We start from the raw sequence: 20,320 nt of genomic DNA on the forward strand, positions 1-20,320 counted from the left end.
ATTTTTGTTACTCCTTTTTATTATTAATTCGTGCTCTTTGTATTATTTAATAGAAAAAAACAAACATTTTCTACCGGAATCTTATTTTTAAAATTATTTTTATGAAAATATGAATTTGTACAAATATTATACGAAGCAGAAATAATTTGAACATTTTCGGGCTGGTTTTATAATTGTGAGACAGATAGGATATTTAAAATTTTTCGAGGCTCTATGAGAGATTATAAAATAATTTCCGAGAAGGGAATGAGCATTGATATTTTTCTACTTCTTTTCTCTTTTATTTTTACTCCCCTCTTATTTTATAATTTGGTAAAACCGAAGGAGCACAAGTTGCATTCCAGAAATTAGAAAAGAAATAAAGAAAAATTGCGCGAGCTACCGTAGCGAATCGTATCTCCGAAAGTAGAAAATAAAATTGTTACTGTTTGGGCCAGCGTGTAACTGCAACATCGACGCAGAATGCTTTACGACAAGAAGGATGGCTGGGGATGAAAGTAAGTTTCTTTCCTTCTCCTTCTTCTTCTTCTTTTTTTGGAGAATGTTCGAGTCACATAGTTTTTAGGATATGTGCTTCTTATCAAACAGAAAGTATATATGTGATTTATATAATGTTTATTTTATTCTGTAAAAGTATCGTTCAACAGTGATATTTTTAAATGAGTAATTTTCATAAAGAAGGAAAATTTAATTAATTTTTGAAGTATTATAAAAAATCGATACTCTTTATGTTAGAATACTCAAGGTTTTTTTTGTGTAAATGTATTCATTGTTTGTATAAAAAAGTTTCAATGAATTTATGAACATGTTATTTATTTATGGTGTAATTTTCATGCCATGGAAGTATTCTTCCATATTTTGAATAAATTAAATATTCTAATAAATCCTGTATTTTTAAGAGGATTTAATTAGCGAAGCTAGTAAAGAGATTCGTATCTTTATTTATAAAGAGAGTCTTCCCAAGATCATAAATGTTTATGCATTTATGGAAAATTAAAAAACTCACACGCTGTATCTAATATGCAAAAATATAGAGAATATCAAAAGTGAGTAAGACATTTGTTACAACAGTTAAAGCAATAATTGAAATAAAGAGAAAATCATTTTCTAAAGCTGCAATCTAAATTAAGATATTTTTAAACCAATCTCCACTTCTCTCAAAGCACTAGAATTATAGAATGTTTCTTAAATTTTTACACTAATTGATAATTACAAATTAAACCAAATTGAATTTAGACAAGATCTATCAAAGTAAAGAAAATTATTTGCATGAACAATTGGAATTTAAATATTTACCCAAGTAATTTGTATAAACATTCCTCAAAGAACAAACAAAAACACATCTTTCTATATTTGCACCATAAATGAATAAAGTGGTCATAAGAATTAAACGGTTACTATATTCGACCATTTCAGTTGGAATCTGAAGCTCTTCTCATCAACAAATGCTTGTGTGCAAATAGATTTACGTGACCGCAAGTAAATCTCACAGAAAGACCATATGTGTTCCATATAAGCTATGTCAATTCCGTGAAAAAAAATGGGAACTCTTCCATGGCTGCTGTTTCATGAATATTTATGACAGTATCACTGTGAAAGTGCTTGTAAGCGCCTGACTTTTTATGAACGAATTCCACAAGAAAATAGCAGAGAAATTGCAATTGATAGTGTCATCGATGACTAGACTAAAAATTTATTTGTCGCAAGAACAATTAAATTATTCTGTTAGAAAAGAAGAATTTTAGCTTGGTAATTATTGGACTCTCTTGCACAAGAATTTCATTTAAAATAATTTAACATATTATACTTTAGTTTCTGTCGTTCAAACAAGGCATAATTCTCTTCTTGTACCATAATTTATTAACTGGTGGTGAATAAACAAAGGACACGTCATTTCTTTAAAGATTATATTTTTTGACGATCTAAGATTCGTTTGGTCCGCCAATTAAACTACAAGTTTTTGTAGATTTGCATGGCAAGAAAATTGTATAAATAAGAATCGATTATAAGATAAATTTAAACATGGACACTTATCTGTACATTTCAATTTATGAAGTTGATGAATGTGACCTCCTGAGAATGGCCCAGTCGTGATCTTTGTACGTGAAACACGATATACGAATTGAAACGAGGCAAACTCTAAAATTAAGTAAAATGAAGTAGACGCCCTCACGGCGCTAGTGTCGCTCCACCAATCGTCATCGTGTTAATATTATTTTATATGTTTGAATAAATGAAGATTCTACTGTATAACGAGTTCTAAGAGTTTAGCAAGGACCAATTATCATTGCAAAGAGCTTCGGGTCCAACTGACCAAATCCAGAAGCACATAGAGAATTCCTGAATGGCACAATTCTGTGCAAGCAACGTTCTGTCAATTCGAATTGCATGATCGACACACAAAGCCAGCTTAGCTGACAGTTGGAGCAAAAACTGTCTCCGGTCCGGCATAGTTGTAGCCTTAAACGTACACATGGTTGTCGAGTAAAAGCAATGCAATCGTGGCTGACGAAAGCGTTCGAGTCCGATAGAAATACAGTGACTCACGAAAGTGTTTGCATACCTATCGTAGAAAACTTTGATATATATATATATATATATATATATATATATATATATATATATATATATATTATATATGCTATACAGGGGGTGCGGCGGTTAGGTTGGGTTTTAGGTTGGGGTTAGATAATCGTAATAGAATCGGGCAAGGACTCATTCTACGTGGAAAAAAATAAGGAAGAATCTCGGGATAATATTTTTTCATTTTTCTTTTTCGAGAAAATCGAGTTTGAAAATTTGGTAAGTAGATTTAATTCCCGTCTCAACAAGGATAAATAATCGACATTTATCGGGCTTTAGAATGCATTTGAAAATAAGGCAAAAATGAAGAATACGATTGTTTTCCTAGGAAACTGCATTTCCGAGAAAAGTAAATTAGAAAATGTGTCACGCGTGCTCGCGTACACGCCAGACCAATTCGTTTTCAAGTAAACGTATTGAAACATTATTTTCTTGGAAATGAGGCATTGAACGGAAAAGTTTCGACGTATTTCCGCGTGTATAATAATCTCGTATTGATTATTTACTCATACTTGCGCGGTATGTGGTCGAGTTAAAGCACATCCCACAAATTTTCAAACTTGATTTTTTCGGAAACGAAGCATCGTATGAAAAAATTGCATTCTATATTTTCGACTTATTTTTTCATGTAGAATCAGCCCCTGCTCGATTGTAATATGTTTACCGTCTCACCTTGCATAATTTTGAAATTTTATTAGCATTATAATGAGAAATCGTGGTTATGTTGGTCGAGTCCGTAATGATTTTGAAACCAATTTCCCGTCTCATTACGACGCTAATGAAATTTATACATATTATTACATAATATATATAGCAAGATTTCTACGAGTGATGGAATATTTTGATGAGCTACTGTAAATGTATATGTGTATAAAAACGATTTGATACTGCATACAGGGGGGAAAGAGATTGCCAAGTAGCGAGAAGTGTTGAATTTTTGTAACTGTGATATGCATTACTAAAGGCTCTAGCGTTCAGAAATAGAAAGAAAATGAGAGAGAACGAGAAAGATTTGTTGTCCTTATTTAGAATTAGCGATATACCGACTAGGTTATACTCGTCTAATACGAGAAGTGTACATAGCCGTTTCTAGCGACTGAGTTAATATTATACGATTCCTTTTTCCCTTTTTCTTCTTTTTCTGACCAATGCGAGGTCAATTAGTTCAAAAGACGTTCGAGTGTAATTGGGACGTGTGCTTGATCGTTTCTCCTATCTTTCACTACCGTTGTGTTCTTCTGTGCAGAAAGGAGTTACATATTTGGTAGTTTCCTTTGATATTGGACTTTGCATTAAATTTTCAATAAATTCAAATGTTGTCGATTACTGGTCAAATAAATTTTTAAGAATAGCAGATTCCTTTTGTTTAAAATTGCAATTTGATAGAACTTGACGCTAGATTTAATTTCTTCTGTATTTTTCTATCATCAACAAATTTCTTAGGTTTAATAAAAATTCGAAAAATTGTCGTTCGTTCCAATTTCATGTTGAAGGAAAATGTTGAAATAGGGTTTATCCTTAATCTAAAGTGTATAATTAAAAAAATTATTATACATTTATGAAAATTCCTTTCTGTACAGAAACGAGTTGTACAATGAAAATGGGAAACACTGTGACTGTCATACGACAAAAGCCACCCAATCCCTATTTCCAAATTTAACCTAAAAAGTCATTATTTTTCTAAGTCAACCCGTTTTTAACAAGATAGAAACATAATAAACGAGGAAACTATAAAAATAGGACACTGGCGGAGTTTCCCATTTCCATTCCACGAACACATCTTACCTGATCGACTGACATTTCGATATAGTTGGATTATATAGTGTGCAGAGAGCGCGCAGGAAAATACAAAAGCGCGCGATTCCATTGCGATACCGAAAGTTCAGTCATGATGAGATAACTCGTGTTTGAAAAATCATGCGAGATAGGCTCTCTAATTAATTCCTTGAAATCCAATGCCCGATTCCTAACCTACTTTAATCCAATGTTTCCTAAAATGTACGCGGACGCTTGTGTGTCATGGCTGCCGTTATGGATCGAAAAAAATGTTCGATACATCGCCAATAAAACGTAAATGACCTGAGATCCAGGATTTCTTTCATTTACATGGTCAATATATTATGGTTAATTAATGTTAGTGGAACATAATTGAAGCAACACATAATTGAAGTTAGCGAAATATATACTACCTAATCCTAAACCTTATGACGGGTTTTTAGGGTTTATAGGATTTCTATGGGTTCATAGGATCTAAGTGATTCGTGGATGAGGAGATTTCTAACTAACGAGCCTTTAATCTAGAAAGTTATTGTTATATATTTTACCACTCTGACTATTATTGAACGTTGTTTGGAAAGTCTGTAGAAAAGTTTAAAAAAGTTTCAAAATTTAGAAATTTAAAATTTTATCGACTAATCGATAAATAAATTTTTTTTCGAAAATTCTTCGCTGCCTACTGACTTAATCAGTCATGTTTCGAAAGATCTCTCCTCTTTTCCTAACATCAATTTTTTTAGCAGACAGCGAAGGCCAGATCAAATTTCAGGCAATTATCAGCGAATCAGATTGGCTCGCCTAAAACCCTGGCGCCACCTTGATGAGGCATTGTCCCTCTTATGACCAAATACTACGAAAAGATGATCGAACAAGGAGTTAATTATTCAATATAAACTCCAACTGGAATTTATTCAAATTCATCTTAAACTTGAAAGAACACAGTGAAACTTTCCAAACAATCCGCCACTATAGTTGTTCAATATCAATGTTACTATAATGACTATCTAATATTTCTCACCGTCTTTAAGCTTGCCTAGATTTCTCCATAAATATCATCGGGCTACGCAGACATTTTAAACGCCACATACACAATAATGGAGGAATCTTCCAACCGAATCTAACCTATGAAAGTACAGAATTACGTCAGAATTTTGAGGATTTATGATGTAAATATTCAGAAATTCTGCTCTTCCCAGTTAATCCTGAGAGATTAATGTTTTAATAAAAAAATCGTCCGAGTGCTATCGATGTATAGGCTTTTACGTTGAAACAGGAAGATGGCTGATCGAAAAAGGAACAAAGACGGAAATTGTCGGTGTTCGGTTGAACGCATCAAGGAAAGTAGAGGATGATTCCGGCTTTCTACCAGTTTCAGTTTTCGATAGACCGGAACCTGGTGAATGTTCGCGAGTTTGGGCGGAAAATAAGAGTATTTTGTTATGGACGCCATCATGGTACAGCTCTTCAGGGACGAATCTATTAAGGGCAGATAAAAATAATTGCTTTTTTATTTTTATTTTTCTCAAGAAGAATTTTTACTTAAAATTGTCCAATTTTGTATTCTTTTTTTTTTTTTTTTATTGTTCGTCGATAGCAGTAACATATGGCCAATAAAATAAAAGGGCTTTATACAGTGAAGAGTACTTATTCAAAACAACGTCCATAGTAATTTTTGAAATCGTAATTGAATTTTTAAGAAGAACTTAGATATATGCACCAATGTCCCTGAAGAGGCAAAATGTATCAGCTGACCGACAAAAAAAAAAAAAAATCGAAGAAATCTATTTCCCTTGATTATTTATTTGTGATTATCGAAAGAACCTTCAGTTCGACTTTGTAATTCTAATTAATTTTTATGTAGTACCCACTGATGTTCATTTGTGATCATAGCGTTATTACGTTTTACAGCTGCCTTGTGATTGATTGAACCTTCGATTGTATTAAATGTATCGATTAATTATATTTTGTATACTGATTTTATCGTCACTTTCTTTATTTTCCTTCACTGTTTTCTCTTATTAACGCGTGTTATAGACTCTACAGACATCGTTCGCAAAAATATCCGCACTTTTAAATGCTTTAAATGCACGCAGCGAAGCTTTTAAACGTCTACAAGAACAGAAGTGCTCAAAATAAATTTTCAAAAATATTGAGAGAGAGAGAGAGAAGGAAGTGGGATATTTTACGAAGATTAATTTGAAGACGATACAATACACGAGACAATATTTGTGCATCGTATCACTGTGGCTTAAAAATTTACAAATTATTGGCTACATTAAAAATTGTACATGTCTTTAAATCTCTTTGCATCATAATTACGAACGAGCAGTATACATGCTCGCAAACAATGCCTACAACGCTATCGACGCCGCTGTATTAATTTCCCGCCAAACCTAACCTAAATCGTGAGAACGAAGTACAACGAACTCGATAAAACTAGCTCAGATTATCCATAATTAGTCAAGCTCGATGAAATATTGTATTTTATTACGATAGTCTTACATGTTCAATTCTATGATCGTGTAATTACGTAATTTCTCCTCAATCATGTTGATTCTACGCGAACGCCATGTTTTTCGTAGAATCATGCCGGTAGTACGATTTAATTGACCCGCCTGAGGTATCAAGCAACAGGTATCTGTTCACGTGTACATCGTACGTGTAATTAAACGAGTCGCGTTGACGATCGTTTCTTGAAAAGGCTGATGAAAGTTTATTGCGTAATGATGTGGCACGCATGGGAAGTTTAAATTGCAGCTGAAAGAAATAACGAGCCACTGCAAGAACGTCGTCTCGATGGTTCTTTCGTTGGATACATTTGAGAAACGACATTCAGCGAATGTAGCTTGTTTAAGTTTGGATTGATTTACGGCTGTGCCTTTTTGGAAACTTTTACAGACATTCAAATAATTATTACATTAATTAATCACGAATTAATTATTCCATTAGCTTTTTCCTTATATAGCGATTATCTTGCATTTTAGGAATTGCGTGAAAACGTCTTGAAATTTTCATAATCGTCTTCTCTGCTCCTTGAGATAGGTTATTCAACTTCTATGCAATTCATTCACAAAACAAAAGAAAAAGAATAATAGCGAATAGAGAAGAAGCTATTAAGCTAATAAGAATATAAAGAATAGAGAAGAGCTTATTATATTCGAAGAAATTTTACGAAATATAAAACTTGCTTTAGTAAGGAAGACTATTGGAAAATGTATGGTATAAAATGTAAAGCTTACGTGGTCCAAAAGTCGTCCACGACTATCGCAGTCTCGAGTAGACGAAAAACGCAATCGTATGTACGATTACAGGTGCAACGAGGCGATGCAACAGGTTCGGAAGAAGGTGGGGTAGCGCAGGCGTGAAAGTCTTTGGTTTCACTTGTATTCGAAGAGAGCTAGCTACCGGTAGTAGAAGAGGAGTAGGAGGATTCGAACGGATCCAGAAGCGAAATCGTGCTCGTGCCGTGCACAATGCGTCTCCTCGACCGACCGGAAACGGATAATCTCGATATCGTTACGAACACAACGCGAACGAACAGAAGTTGAATCTTCGAGACCGCCAAGTGTGCAGTTTTATGGTGTTTTCGTGTGACTGACAGGTTCTTTCCTTCCTATTTCAAAAGTGTATAACTTATTTTAGCTTCCTCATGCCTTAAGTATTTTGATCAATTATTAACTAATTAGGCGATTATCATTGTCCATTACGTATTATGTATTACAATCTTAAAGTTGGTCATGGATTTTAGAAGAAAAATTGTTTTTATTACTGATAATTGATATATAATCGATGTATAGTAACATAAATGATATTTGGATCTAGAAGGATCGAGTATTCCACTGTTTTCATTCAATTGACGGAATCTGATTCTTGATCTTTGGAATGAACGAGTTCTATTAAATTCAAATTTCACGTAGCTGATTTTTCATTCAACCCTGGATTTTTCCAATCTGTAGATTCTCTTCTTTTTCTCGGTCTACGGTATCATGTTGTAACGACTGCCTGAATAAAGAGAGTTCAAAATTCCCATAGAAAATTCCATTGAATAGCGAAAACGAAACACAGACTTGAAGCAAAGAGCCGAAGCGACTTCTTCGAAAATTCCTATTCAAAATTCTTTCTCGTTTAATAATAAGGACAAAGTACAGACTGAAGATACAGGCCGAAAAGAAGAAGCCAGAATTTCTCCAAATATACCACCGAAAATTCTGCTCAAAGACAAAATACTGAAGAAACTGAAAGGAAGAAAGCAAAAGATAAGAATGCCGGTAGAGTCGTCAATATATTGGGATTCCATCGGTTCTCAGCGTTCTACTTCCGTTGGTAGCTCCGGGGACGCATACAGCTCTGCGAGTGCCAGCAGACACTATGTCGACCCGTGGGATTTGGAGAATTATGTGTACCTACGTCGGCATAGTGTCGCCAGTCTGGCGCAACAGATGCCGCTACATCATCGTCGACCCACCTATCGGTCCCAAGAGACAGCGTCTGCTCAATCTGAATATTGGTGAGTGGTGGAGAGAAATTTCAAGAACAACCTGATAACATGCTCATTAACCGCATTAGGCCGATAGAATTTAAGGTTACTTTTCAGATATCATAAAGACATAACCTAGCAAACACGAAGATGGCACCCCGCTGGGGGTAGCCACCCACATGCTATATTTTATTTTTATTTTTTTTTACCAACAAGATATAATACTTTGTCAAGTGTCCTTCAGGACAAATTGCAAAAACCAAAATAAACTAAAAAAAAAAAACCCAATCGTGTTAAAGAAAGTTTTTTCCGATCATGTTAAAGAGGGTTTTTCCGATTATGTTAAAGAGAGTTTCTTTCCTGATCGAGTGTGGCACTTTCGTTTTACGATTGTTGTATATTATTATTCGTTTTGCAGAGAGAAGGATCTAAGTTAGTTGGTTGATAATAGGATCATTTGGTTAATAATTGAAGTATTTTTTTTTTATTTTGGTTATTTTACAATTTGTCCTTATGGACATTTGGTAAAGTGTTATATCTTATTGGTGAAGAAAAAAAAATAATAAAATAAAAATAAATATAGCATGTGGGTGGCTACCCCCAGCGGGGTGCCAGCTTCGTTTTTTTCTAAGTTATATCTTTTATGTATAATTAAAGTATTGGAATTATATTTAGAAGATCGTGCAGGTATACACTCTAATGGGAAAATTGGACAATCACGGCTGTTTCCCCTAATCTGCTGCTTGCCTCTTTGCTTCCAACAGCGCACGCAAAGTGCTTAAGCGTCATTCATCTAAACACTTACCATACCCAACGCAGTGTAACTTGGGCAACTTGACGAGAACCGAAGCTCTCTGCGTGGCTACAACCTTGGCCAATCTAATCATGAAAATTACCCATAACTGCCCTATAAGAGACCGTGTATCTTCGCATCAGAGGAAAAACGGATTAGAGATCGAAAAATCGAATAAACGTGAAACTATCTACGTAGAATTTAAATCCTTATAAAGGAGACTTAATCCTTCCGATAAAATTAAAGATTCTTCTTAGTATTTTAATTTTTATTTCCTAGAAAAAATAAAATCGAGGATAAAATTAGAGATAACCGAGGAATAAAATTACAGCAACCTTATCCTTTGCATGGAACGATTTACAACCTCTTCGAATTAATCTTCCATTCTCAAAATTACGTTTCGCTATCAAGGACAATTCTCGAAACACAGAACAGATACAATGATTGGTATCGCTCGCTTTCCAATTACGACACATCTATCTACGTTCCCTCTGTGTTCTAATTTACTATGCAATTCGAGAATGTTTGTATCGTTACACCATGTGGAACTGGGAATGTTAATTAATCCTGAGTGCTTGAAACCGATGAATGCGGTTAATCGAGCGGCAACACTAGTAGTTTCGGTGTAATAAACAACCGACACTTGAAATTTGATCGGAATAAACACGTGTCGATCAAACAAACGTGTAATTTTCGTTATTAGAACTGATTAGAGAACTTAAAAGATCGACGGATTAAAAAATAAAGAAAAAATCATAATGGTATATGGTAAATTACTGAGAGTGGAAACCATAGAATTCCTTCAACAGAACGCTCGCAAATAAATCATGCTTGCTGTTTAGTATAACACTCCTGATAATCCATCTTTCCACGGAATTGCGTAAAGGACCATATAATGCTTCGTTCGCGAGCCTGATATTTTTCTTCTTTCTTTTCTCTCCTTTCCGTTCACAGTCTGTTTAACCCAATATATTTTTCATAAGCTGGAATCTGCTCGAGACAGATGATATCAGTGGGTGCAAAGTAGGGCGCTGTGTTCTTGAGCATTGCTCTCGTATGGTAGTACTTATTAAACTTTGCACACTTTCGCTCGATAGGGGGTAACGTGATTTTCTAAAGCAATTGTTCTTTGTAGCCACGCGAACACTTATACTTTCGATGTTTGAAAGGGATACGAGTAACGAAGGAAACGAAACATAACCTTAAAATTGAGTGGATAATCATGCGATTAGCCAATCCAAAGGAAAGTGAGGATATTTAGAATTAGGCGAATAATTGTACGATGGAAATTTCCATTATCTATTTGTTTTTTTTTTTTTTAATAATTACATTAAAATCGTAAGATTATGCTTAAAAATTATTGCCAAATTCTTGCGATCATAAAAGATATAACTTAGAAAAAACGAAGCTGGCACCCCGCTGGGGATAGCCACCCTCATGCTATATTTATTTTTATTTTTTTTTTTCACCAATAAGATATAACACTTTACCAAATATCCATAAGGACAAATTGTAAAAAACCAAAATAAAATGAAAAAAAAATTCTTGCGATATTGGAAAATTTAACAATTCACCGTGAGAAAACTAAGAACAAGATTCTCGAAAATGACGCGATCATTATGTTTCTAAGTACGAATATCTGGACAGAAAAATTCGAAGATGGGAAGCAAAGGGTAGTTCTCGTCTAGTAAAATAAACGTTATAACACGATGCAAAGACTTTTCTATTAGAAGCAACTCGATTAGACGAGGATACTTTTGTGTTTATTAAACAACTAGTAATATTTTCAACACGTGCTAAAAGTTACCACAGCGAGATCAAAGAACTTTGAAAAATTTGTTCAAAGCTACCTTATTTCTAAAGAGACAAAAAGAAAAGAGAAAAGATACGCGCGTAAAAAATTGCGCAACCAGACGTTCGAACGATCACGAGACGCAATTACAATGGCATTTAATTGCCGGAAAGGGACACTTCCTTTAATCGTAATAGCCGTCCATTAGCGATGGAACGTGGTGCATTGAACCCCGTAACGCTGTTTAAATCGATCATTCGGATCGGGTTTAGTGAAAGGCGAAATCCCTCAAGTGGTTTCGCGTTGCCTGTAATTCAGCGAAAAAACGGCGTAGAGAACATTTCGAACAGAGATTGCTGCTGGCAAGAATTATGGCCTGCCTTAAAAAGGCAATTTCTCAGTTTGTTCTGTCGATTTATGGCTCAACTGTCTCATAACTACTGTGTAACTAGATACAGAGAATAATTACACAGGGCGTTTCACTTTTTGATCTATAAATCTCTTTTAATTACCTTTCGAATCTTTTTTCAATTTAACCGACAGGTTTATCTATGCCATAGAACGAAAATTCAATGTTTCAGAGGTCTATGCCAGTCTACTGGTTGTTTCTATTCATTTTTATTCTCAGATATCTTTGTTATTCCTATACGCTAGGTATTTCATCGTTCTCGGTAGTTTTGAAGAGATTCGCTCGTTACATTACTGCTACCGACTAATTTGTTCACTGTATTAGCTGAAAGAACGACCTAAGTGTAAAATAAGGTAGCTTGAAAATAAGCGAATGAAACGACCTGTATATCGAACGATAACTTAAAAAAGCTACTTTTAAGGAATATTCATCTTCCTGATACATCTTCCTGGAGAAATAATAGTCTAAGCAAGAATTCCTTGCGAATTTGAAATTGGAAAAATGGAACTGCCTGTATATTGGAAGATAACCTAAAAATCAAAGTCCCTGTGTTCTTCATATATTAAGCATAATTGATGTACTGTAATTGTCGATGTATATTAACCACAGATGTTTAATTACACGATTCGACTTTAGCACGTTGTCTTTCGGACATTTATCATCGTTATTCGGTGCAATTATAGGATTGTACGAGACTCTGAAAATGAAAGTGGCGTAGAGCAAAAAGGTTAAGAGAGCGCCTTGCGTAAAATGTTATAGCTTAGTCGTTTGTTCTTCACGGTAAAATTTTAGTCGATTAGTAACAGCAAAAATTCCGGAAAATTATTCGACAGTTTTTGTTTTGTACAATAACCCATTGCCTGATCATTATTATCTGCATTTACTGTATGATCCACGAACCTTTGTATGAACTATGAGCGTTTGTCTTGGCAAAAAGTTTAACACTGGCAAAAACCATCAGAAATCTTTAATGACGGTATATTTTTAGTCTTGAAATAAAAAAAAGAACAGAATAAAAATTTAGCGTGCGAATGGCAAAAGTAGCTGACGAACGTTGCAGGTACTCGTCGTCGGTGAGAGAACCTGGCTACGACGCGCCTGCTTTCGTGGAAGAATTGTATTGTGGACCAGGCAGACTCACGAACAATAGTTGCTACTATCATCAGCCAATCTACGAGGACGAAGTACCGGATTACGTCGCCCCTTTTCCGGTCTACGCGCCTCTCTCCGGTAAGATTAATTGCTTTTTCCCTGACAATCCTCGCCACCCATCAAATCGAGGCCTCTACAGTGAATTAGACACGGAAACAACAGAAAGTTTTCAGAAGGAAAGCTAGAACTCGCTTCATCTAGATATACATATGTACGTAGTTGTTTGATATATAGATTTCTTTGATAGCTTTCTTTGATAACATTATGATAACATTCTTTGATAGTACCTTGATAGACTAACAATAAGTAATTGAAATATTACTATACACTCGCTAGTGATATACTGTGGTCTATACTGATACTATGGTCGAATGATCTTTGATCCATAAAAATGGTTCACTATGACACAAAAGCTTATAATTTTCTCGTGAATTTTTATACCCAGTCTTGTATTTATAATTTCGTTATCGACTTCCAAGCGTCGATTTCTAGTAACTACTTCATTTAGTTGGTTTGTACTAAATAATTTTTAGCCCAGTTTGCCTGCTATATCTTCAGATTGTCAGAGCTTCAGTGTGTGATAGAGCTACTTATCTTTAAATAAATTCTACACCTAATTTAATTTCCATACTTTCATTTAGCGATCACTTATCTATCAAATGGTTCATTTTATTCGATGATTCACTTTGATACGTGTTTTATGAGGCACAGTGATCTGGTAACCAGTTCGGTTCTCTGATAGATAATTCTCTTTGATAGGTTGACTTTGTACCAATCATATCGTTGTATCAGAGAACTGTCTGGTGATTATCTGTCTGATACAGCTCTATTATAGAACATCAAAGATCTGGTTATATGATTATACAATTAGAAAATTGATACGTCTCAAAGATAGACTCGACGTTAAGTCACTTTTGACAATCTATGATCTGTGAACGTTTAGATTCTTTTGTACTTTACACGGGGGCACGTTGTATTCTGCAATTAACACTCTTACATAACACTCTAATATTCTAAACAATGAGAATATCCAATATCAGAACTGAATCAGATTGAAACCACTAAAGAACCATGCGCAACATACATTCTACTCTGATCTGGACCTTGAAAACGGAAGTTCTAGGTCTGTAAGCAAGTCTATAATTATACTGACCCGATATTCCTGATCAGAAAACCGTGATACCTACTGATTTTCACTTGCTTTCACACAGTTCGTATTCAGTCTATTGCATTTTCCGGCTATAGCGTTCCTTTTTCTTCATGAAGAGTTTATGCAAGGAAGGATGTCTCACAGGAAGAAACTCATCTGAATACACATTCATTAAAACTCTCTCAATTTTTTGCTGTTAACTTTAGAATCGACTAAATAGATGAACGACGTAGCAAGTGAACCATACGATCCATATCATTATTTCCTGCAGATTTCTCCTGACCCGATTTCCGAGTTTATCCAAGAAATATCTCCTCGCCATTTATTATATCTCTGTTATATTTCTCCAATTAAAGCAGAGAAAGACTGTTACCGATTTTACGAGGTAAACTTTTAATCAGTTTTAATGCAGAGCTCGGAAGTTTTTAAAACCGAATTTCCGCGTCCTGAAATTCTACGCTGATCTGGCACATTGTAATTCAAATTTTGATTTCCAATTCTTTCTCCAATACATGCTGCCTGGAAAAATAAAAACTAATAAATACGGAGAATATGGATTTATACCAGAATCATTCTATTAAAAAGCCATTATATCATATATATATAATTTATTTAATTTATTATTTATATAATTATTATATTGTATATATAATTTATTTAATTTATTTATTTAAAAATCCATTATATCATACATATATATAATATAATGGATATATATGATATAATGGATTTTTAAATAAATAAATTAAATAAATTATATTATATTTATTATATATATGTATATATGTATATATATATAATAAATATAATATAATATTATATATAATTATAATATAATTAATATAATATTATAATTTGTTATAAATATAATATAATATATATATTATGTATTTAATATAATGAATATAATTTCTTAATAAGATGAACAATTTTTAACAACACTATGTGTAATATATACGCATATCCTGTTACATATATGTTTATGTGTAACCTAAATTTTTTCCTGCAGGAATAGAGTACGTAATTAAGCAAAATACGTAATCAGAACTGTACCTGACTATTATTAAGTGAAACTATAATTCGCATGGTCGAAAACCACAAGTCGTGGCGCGCGTTTTCTCTGTCCAATAATTGATATTCCTGCACGCAGTGAACTGGTTACGATTCAAAGAGATTATGCAATTGGCGCGTTGTATCGACTCTGCACGTACCAATGCGTTTGATCAAGGAACAGATTTCCGTTTCGGGTCCGGTTCAGGAATCCCATTAATGGTCGTGTTACGGTGAACTGGACCTTGCCGATGGCAACAAACCAACCGTTTCTTCCTCCTTAACCGGTGCGTGTCCATTTCTTCTTTCTTTTTTAATCCTAATACTTGTAATCTATTTTAAAATACCTGTTTACAGTGTTTTAAGAAACGACATTTTTAGCTTATGACAGTTACGTCAATTATTGTAGAGTTTATTATTCAAAGCTAGCAAACCAGCTATTTTTTCATTCATAACGTTCTATTTAATATCGTAATAAATCTTTTTCTGCTGTGGTATTTTGATACTCGTAAGTGTCTGTGGCAGTTCGAACGTTTGTACTTGTTGGGTGTGTCTTGAAAGCGACTGCTAGAAATAGAATTGATTATGAGTGATTGCGCGTAGTAAGAGGCAATCGTAAATTTTCCAATCGAAAGTTGTATCGCGTGAAATCTTTGCTTTGTTCGAGGTGTTTCGTGTATGATATAACGGAAAAGTTTCGATGTACGCATTGAAAATACAGGATTTATGAACTGTAAATTCATCACGTACAATACGAGAAGAAATATTTAAAATTGTACATGCGTGTTAAATTACACACGCGTACACATATTTGGCAGATGTGTAATTTCTGTGCAAATATAAACAATCGACCCAATCGTGTGTTTTGATTAAAATCTCGGTCATATACAACGCGTACGTGAAAATATACTGTATGCTCGTTATATTTGTTCGACGTTGCGTATTGCCGCTTATTGACCGGCAAATTTTATCTCAAACATTTTGCGACTGATAAAGATAATTGGAACGAAGCGATTATGCAGAGAGCAATTATTTGCGATAATACAAAAGCGCTACAGCAAACACGTTTCGATATGCGTCGTATTTTCATAGGTGCACGCGTCACAATTTCTATCGTGCCCTAGAAAGTCCCAATCGCAATGATAAATCGTGACACGCGGCGCTAGTGTCGCATCCTCGCACGATTTCAACATGCAATTATTTTTCTGCGGCTTTCGATTGCCTCTCTGCTTTCACATGCGACTAAATAGATTCTGTGTATGTATAGAGAACTGAATGAATCATAGTGGTATAAATCATTACCCACTATTATTTTTCCATTTTTTTTATTATCATCTTCTGGGTTTATTATCTTAAAAAATTGATCGTATATCTTTCAGGCGTGGTAGACATACAGGGGCAGATGCTCTGCAAACGTTTTCTTAACTCCATCCAAAACTTCATTTGGCTATTCCAATTTCGCTTTCTAAGTAATTCTTCTACCTCCTAAATCGGTATCAGTCGTCAAGGCCATTCCCATACCATACCATTGAACACACATAGACAAGAAATTCTCCTTTTACCTCAAATTGTGTTTATTAGTCGACTTAGAAAAAGGAAACAGAAATTGTAAGAGAAGGTTGTTCTGACTGTCGTGCGAGTGCATCAGAAAGTGTCTAAGCGAAATTACACGTGTCATCGCGAGCGATTTCCACGTCCTCGTTCCGAATCTCGCGAGCCTCGATACGAGAAAACGCAGAGGAAGGCGTCGCGTCGGTGGGCGTCGAATCCGCACGTTCCCCCGCACCCCGTCTAATGTCAAGTCTATTAAATGAGAACACGTCCATGTAATCGATTTCAAAACATTTATATGGCTTTTTTAAAGTGCTCTTTAACGTCGTTTCAGAAGCGAGACACGGTGAATTCATGGAAGACCATAGGCGACTTGGACACAAATGCAGGTCTACCTCTATGGGAGAGCTTCATAGGTATTCGAATTATCACTTTTGTACATTTATGGAAAATTTAAGGAATTTACAGAATATACATAACAAGTAAAACTATGTAAAATACCCAGATTAGAATAATTGATGTAATATCGGATAGCTGAAATTCTTAGTCGAATTTCTATTTCTTTAATTGTCATTATAAAGACACAAAGTCTAGCTGTTATAAGTGATTTTTATGTTAATAAACGATTGTTCGATGGGTTTTACTTTTGTTCTTTTTTAGACGTCCATATGTGATTTTCTTTATTTTTGTAGATCTATGAGCGTCGACGCTAATCTTCCGCCAATGGATTCTATAGAATTAGGTAAGCAATTTCAATGATCACAGTTCTTCGTGCTTTAGAGATCTGTATCAAGCATATCAATGAAACTGACGTCGTTGAAGAAAAGAAAAACAGAAAGTTTTATCTATGAATTATGAAACAAATCCCAATCAAAATTTATAATTGGTTTTATTAAAATATGTTTCATTTATAATCTGGAATACCGCAATTTTCCGTATCTAGGAAATAGTTTGATATTTTTCAATGATTTATTTAAACCATACTTATTTCGTTTCTTATTAATTTGTTTTCACAGATATGCCAGATTATCGTTCTCAGCAAGAATACACATCGATGGACCAAGAGAAATACATGGTAGAAATTATTCCACCACCTCATTTGGACCTAAACACATATGGACATCTAAAAATCGATTACACGAACAGCTGGAATTCTTTGAATCGAAAAATCCGAAAATAATTGTCATTTTTCTTTTCAAAGAAAGCATTAAATTTATTCTTCGGATATGCTGATATATTGATACTTAGAAATATCGCCAATTATTTATGTAATATAATACTAGTATGTACTATTTAAGAAACTTAAAATCGAACCAAAAATTATTCATAGTTTAATTTACTCGAGTATACGAAAATCAGAAGCTAACTTTTCATTTACTATAAACGTAGTAAATTAATGTATTTTATACGAATCGTAGTATAGTTGTGTCTCGTATGAGAAATAATAAATGCTAAATACCTATTTTAAGGAATGTCTATTATAATGTCTCTGTCTTCGTGAAATAATTTCCTCTTCTTCGTAGCACGGTTTCTATTTCCAGCTTCATTGTCGTTGCGCGCCTCCAATGGCACGCTATTGATTGTTTCTATGTCCAATTCTGGCCATCTATAGTTGATGTAATCGGGAATGTAAAGTTGCACGAATTTAATGTTACGAATATAATACTTGATAAAGAAAGTTGAGAAAATTTGAATGTTACAAAAATGTAGCAAAAAAATGGAAATAAAATTTCTTTGCAAGTTGATTGCAATCGAAAATTTAAGATCAATAATTAAAAATTATAATATAAATAAATAATAATATAAAAATATATATAATTAAAATTATAATATAAATAAATGATAATATAAAAATATATATAATTAAAAATTAGTATTATAAATGTAGACATAAATTAGGAATTATGAAATGTAATAGAACAAATTAAAACAATTCCAAAGTTATAAGAATAAAATAAATATATAGTTAAAACTAAAAGCTCATAGGAATACCTAAAGAAAGACACCTTCTTCTTATTCTTCCCCAAATTCTTCGGACGTTCTCTCTTTTTAGATTCTCTCTGATTCAAAGAAAAAAAAAAAAAAAAAAAAGAGGAAGAAACATTTGGTTCGTAAATATAGTTGCAAATTTCGTGGATCGTTCTTCAAGTAGAAAATATTAAATTACAGATGTGGAGGCCTGTTTTCCTTCTGCAGCAACATTTTTGTTCTGCAGCAACATTTTATATCTCTGTAGTTCGTCAAAGTGTTGCTGCTTTAACAATGCAATGTTCTCGTTGTGTTTCTCTTCCTGCATCGCTAATTGGGCTTTTAGAACTTCCAGCTCGTCTTGCAATTTGCATACTACGTTGACAACGACATAACTATCATTTTATCGCCTACTTTGTTATATAAAGTAAAACAAATAACTACATCGCTGTTTACTTTGCTAAATAAATAAAGTAGTCATTTTACTTTCGTTGTTGTTTCCACCACGATCTTCCGCATTAATCAAACGCAAATGATCACACTGTTCCTTCAGCTCTTCGTTTGTTTTACGAAGATTGTCCTTTTCAGTCTGCAATTTTTCAACGATAGACTTATATCTATTTTCTAGAAGCAGATAAGTTGAGGAAAGTTTCTCCAAATTCATCTGTAACCTTTCGGAACGTGCTTTCTCTATCGACGTAGCTTCCTCTTGCATTTCACAATAAGATTTCAACGCAAGGTACGTCTGTTGATTTGTAGAAAATTAGAACACCGATAAATAAATATTAAAAGATTGAACGAAGAGAAATGAATGTTTGTCACACGTCTCTGATTCTCGTGAATTCCTCCAGCATTCCTTGTAATTCACAATTGATGTACTCTTGTTCCTCCATCTTGAAATACTTCGAATCTTGGAAGCAGCGAGAAACTCGAATCAAAACAATTACCTTAATAGTGGAATAATTTTCATTTGAAAAATTAGAAAATAGCTTATTCGGGAATTGATATTATTTTTAATATTCTTTTTTTTAATTGCGTGTACATTTTAAATTTGCAAGTGAATAAATTGAGTTAAATAGTGAAATTATTAAAGGGATTTATCCATAAATTTAGAATGGGCACGAACCACGTGGTTCGAGTCTGAGATTACACAACGGAATAATCAAAGAATATTACAATACATCGAAACGATGTTAACCATATTACAATTTGTTCTAATTACTAAAAATTGTCTGAATATCATCTTACTGGTTTTCTCACTGCGTTTTATTGGATACCTTTGCAATCTTCTGCTTTTCTCGATACAAATAATTCTTTAATCTAAAAAGTATCTCATAAAAGTTTGATAAACATTTATAACTAACTGCGAATACAAAAATAAAAAGATAACGTCGAAAAGCTGGAAGGAGAAGAAAATTATTAAACAATACACCGATAGATAATCGTAATGTGATAAAAAATTTTATCCAATAATTGTTTATTGATATATAAAATATATTGATAAATGAAAATTGATAAATAAATATGGAGATAAAATAATAATTATCAAAAGCTTCGTATGTGGATTATTCATCAACGTGTAGCGTTAATAATAAAGTTCTCTCAATTAGCAAATGAAC

The 20,320-nt window shown here is 33.7% G+C and overlaps 2 protein-coding genes across 2 annotated transcripts; one reads left to right on the forward strand and one right to left on the reverse strand.

Annotated features, from left to right (window-relative positions):
• Positions 1–67: 67 nt before the first annotated feature.
• LOC132914588 (uncharacterized) lies at positions 68–18,201 on the forward strand. The gene is made up of 6 exons (XM_060973809.1): positions 68–497; positions 7,671–8,866; positions 12,891–13,060; positions 17,068–17,149; positions 17,426–17,475; positions 17,750–18,201. Exons 2-6 carry the CDS (start codon positions 8,622–8,624, stop codon positions 17,911–17,913), a joined length of 711 nt encoding a protein of 236 aa, XP_060829792.1. The 5' UTR covers positions 68–497; positions 7,671–8,621; the 3' UTR covers positions 17,914–18,201.
• LOC132914587 (coiled-coil domain-containing protein 186-like) lies at positions 18,042–20,312 on the reverse strand. The gene is made up of 5 exons (XM_060973808.1): positions 19,526–20,312; positions 19,188–19,446; positions 18,901–19,076; positions 18,726–18,793; positions 18,042–18,339 (listed from the first exon to the last, which is right to left on the reverse strand). Exons 1-5 carry the CDS (start codon positions 19,592–19,594, stop codon positions 18,198–18,200), a joined length of 714 nt encoding a protein of 237 aa, XP_060829791.1. The 5' UTR covers positions 19,595–20,312; the 3' UTR covers positions 18,042–18,197.
• Positions 20,313–20,320: the final 8 nt, after the last annotated feature.

The sequence above is a fragment of the Bombus pascuorum genome, chromosome 15 (genome assembly GCF_905332965.1).
Source record: "Bombus pascuorum chromosome 15, iyBomPasc1.1, whole genome shotgun sequence".
Lineage (NCBI taxonomy): Eukaryota > Metazoa > Arthropoda > Insecta > Hymenoptera > Apidae > Bombus > Bombus pascuorum.

Bases quoted from the DNA above. Each gene is read 5' to 3' on its own strand.
- LOC132914588 (XM_060973809.1), top strand. From the start codon at position 8,622: ATGCCGGTAGAGTCGTCAATATATTGGGATTCCATCGGTTCTCAGCGT. The intron at 8,867-12,890 runs GTGAGTGGTGGA...CGAACGTTGCAG, and splicing joins TCTGCTCAATCTGAATATTG to GTACTCGTCGTCGGTGAGAG. The intron at 17,476-17,749 runs GTAAGCAATTTC...TTGTTTTCACAG, and splicing joins AATGGATTCTATAGAATTAG to ATATGCCAGATTATCGTTCT.
- LOC132914587 (XM_060973808.1), bottom strand. From the start codon at position 19,594: ATGGAGGAACAAGAGTACATCAATTGTGAATTACAAGGAATGCTGGAG. The intron at 19,077-19,187 runs GTAAAATGACTA...TTGTCAACGTAG, and splicing joins TGGTGGAAACAACAACGAAA to TATGCAAATTGCAAGACGAG. The intron at 18,340-18,725 runs GTATTCCTATGA...CATCAACTATAG, and splicing joins AAGAAGGTGTCTTTCTTTAG to ATGGCCAGAATTGGACATAG.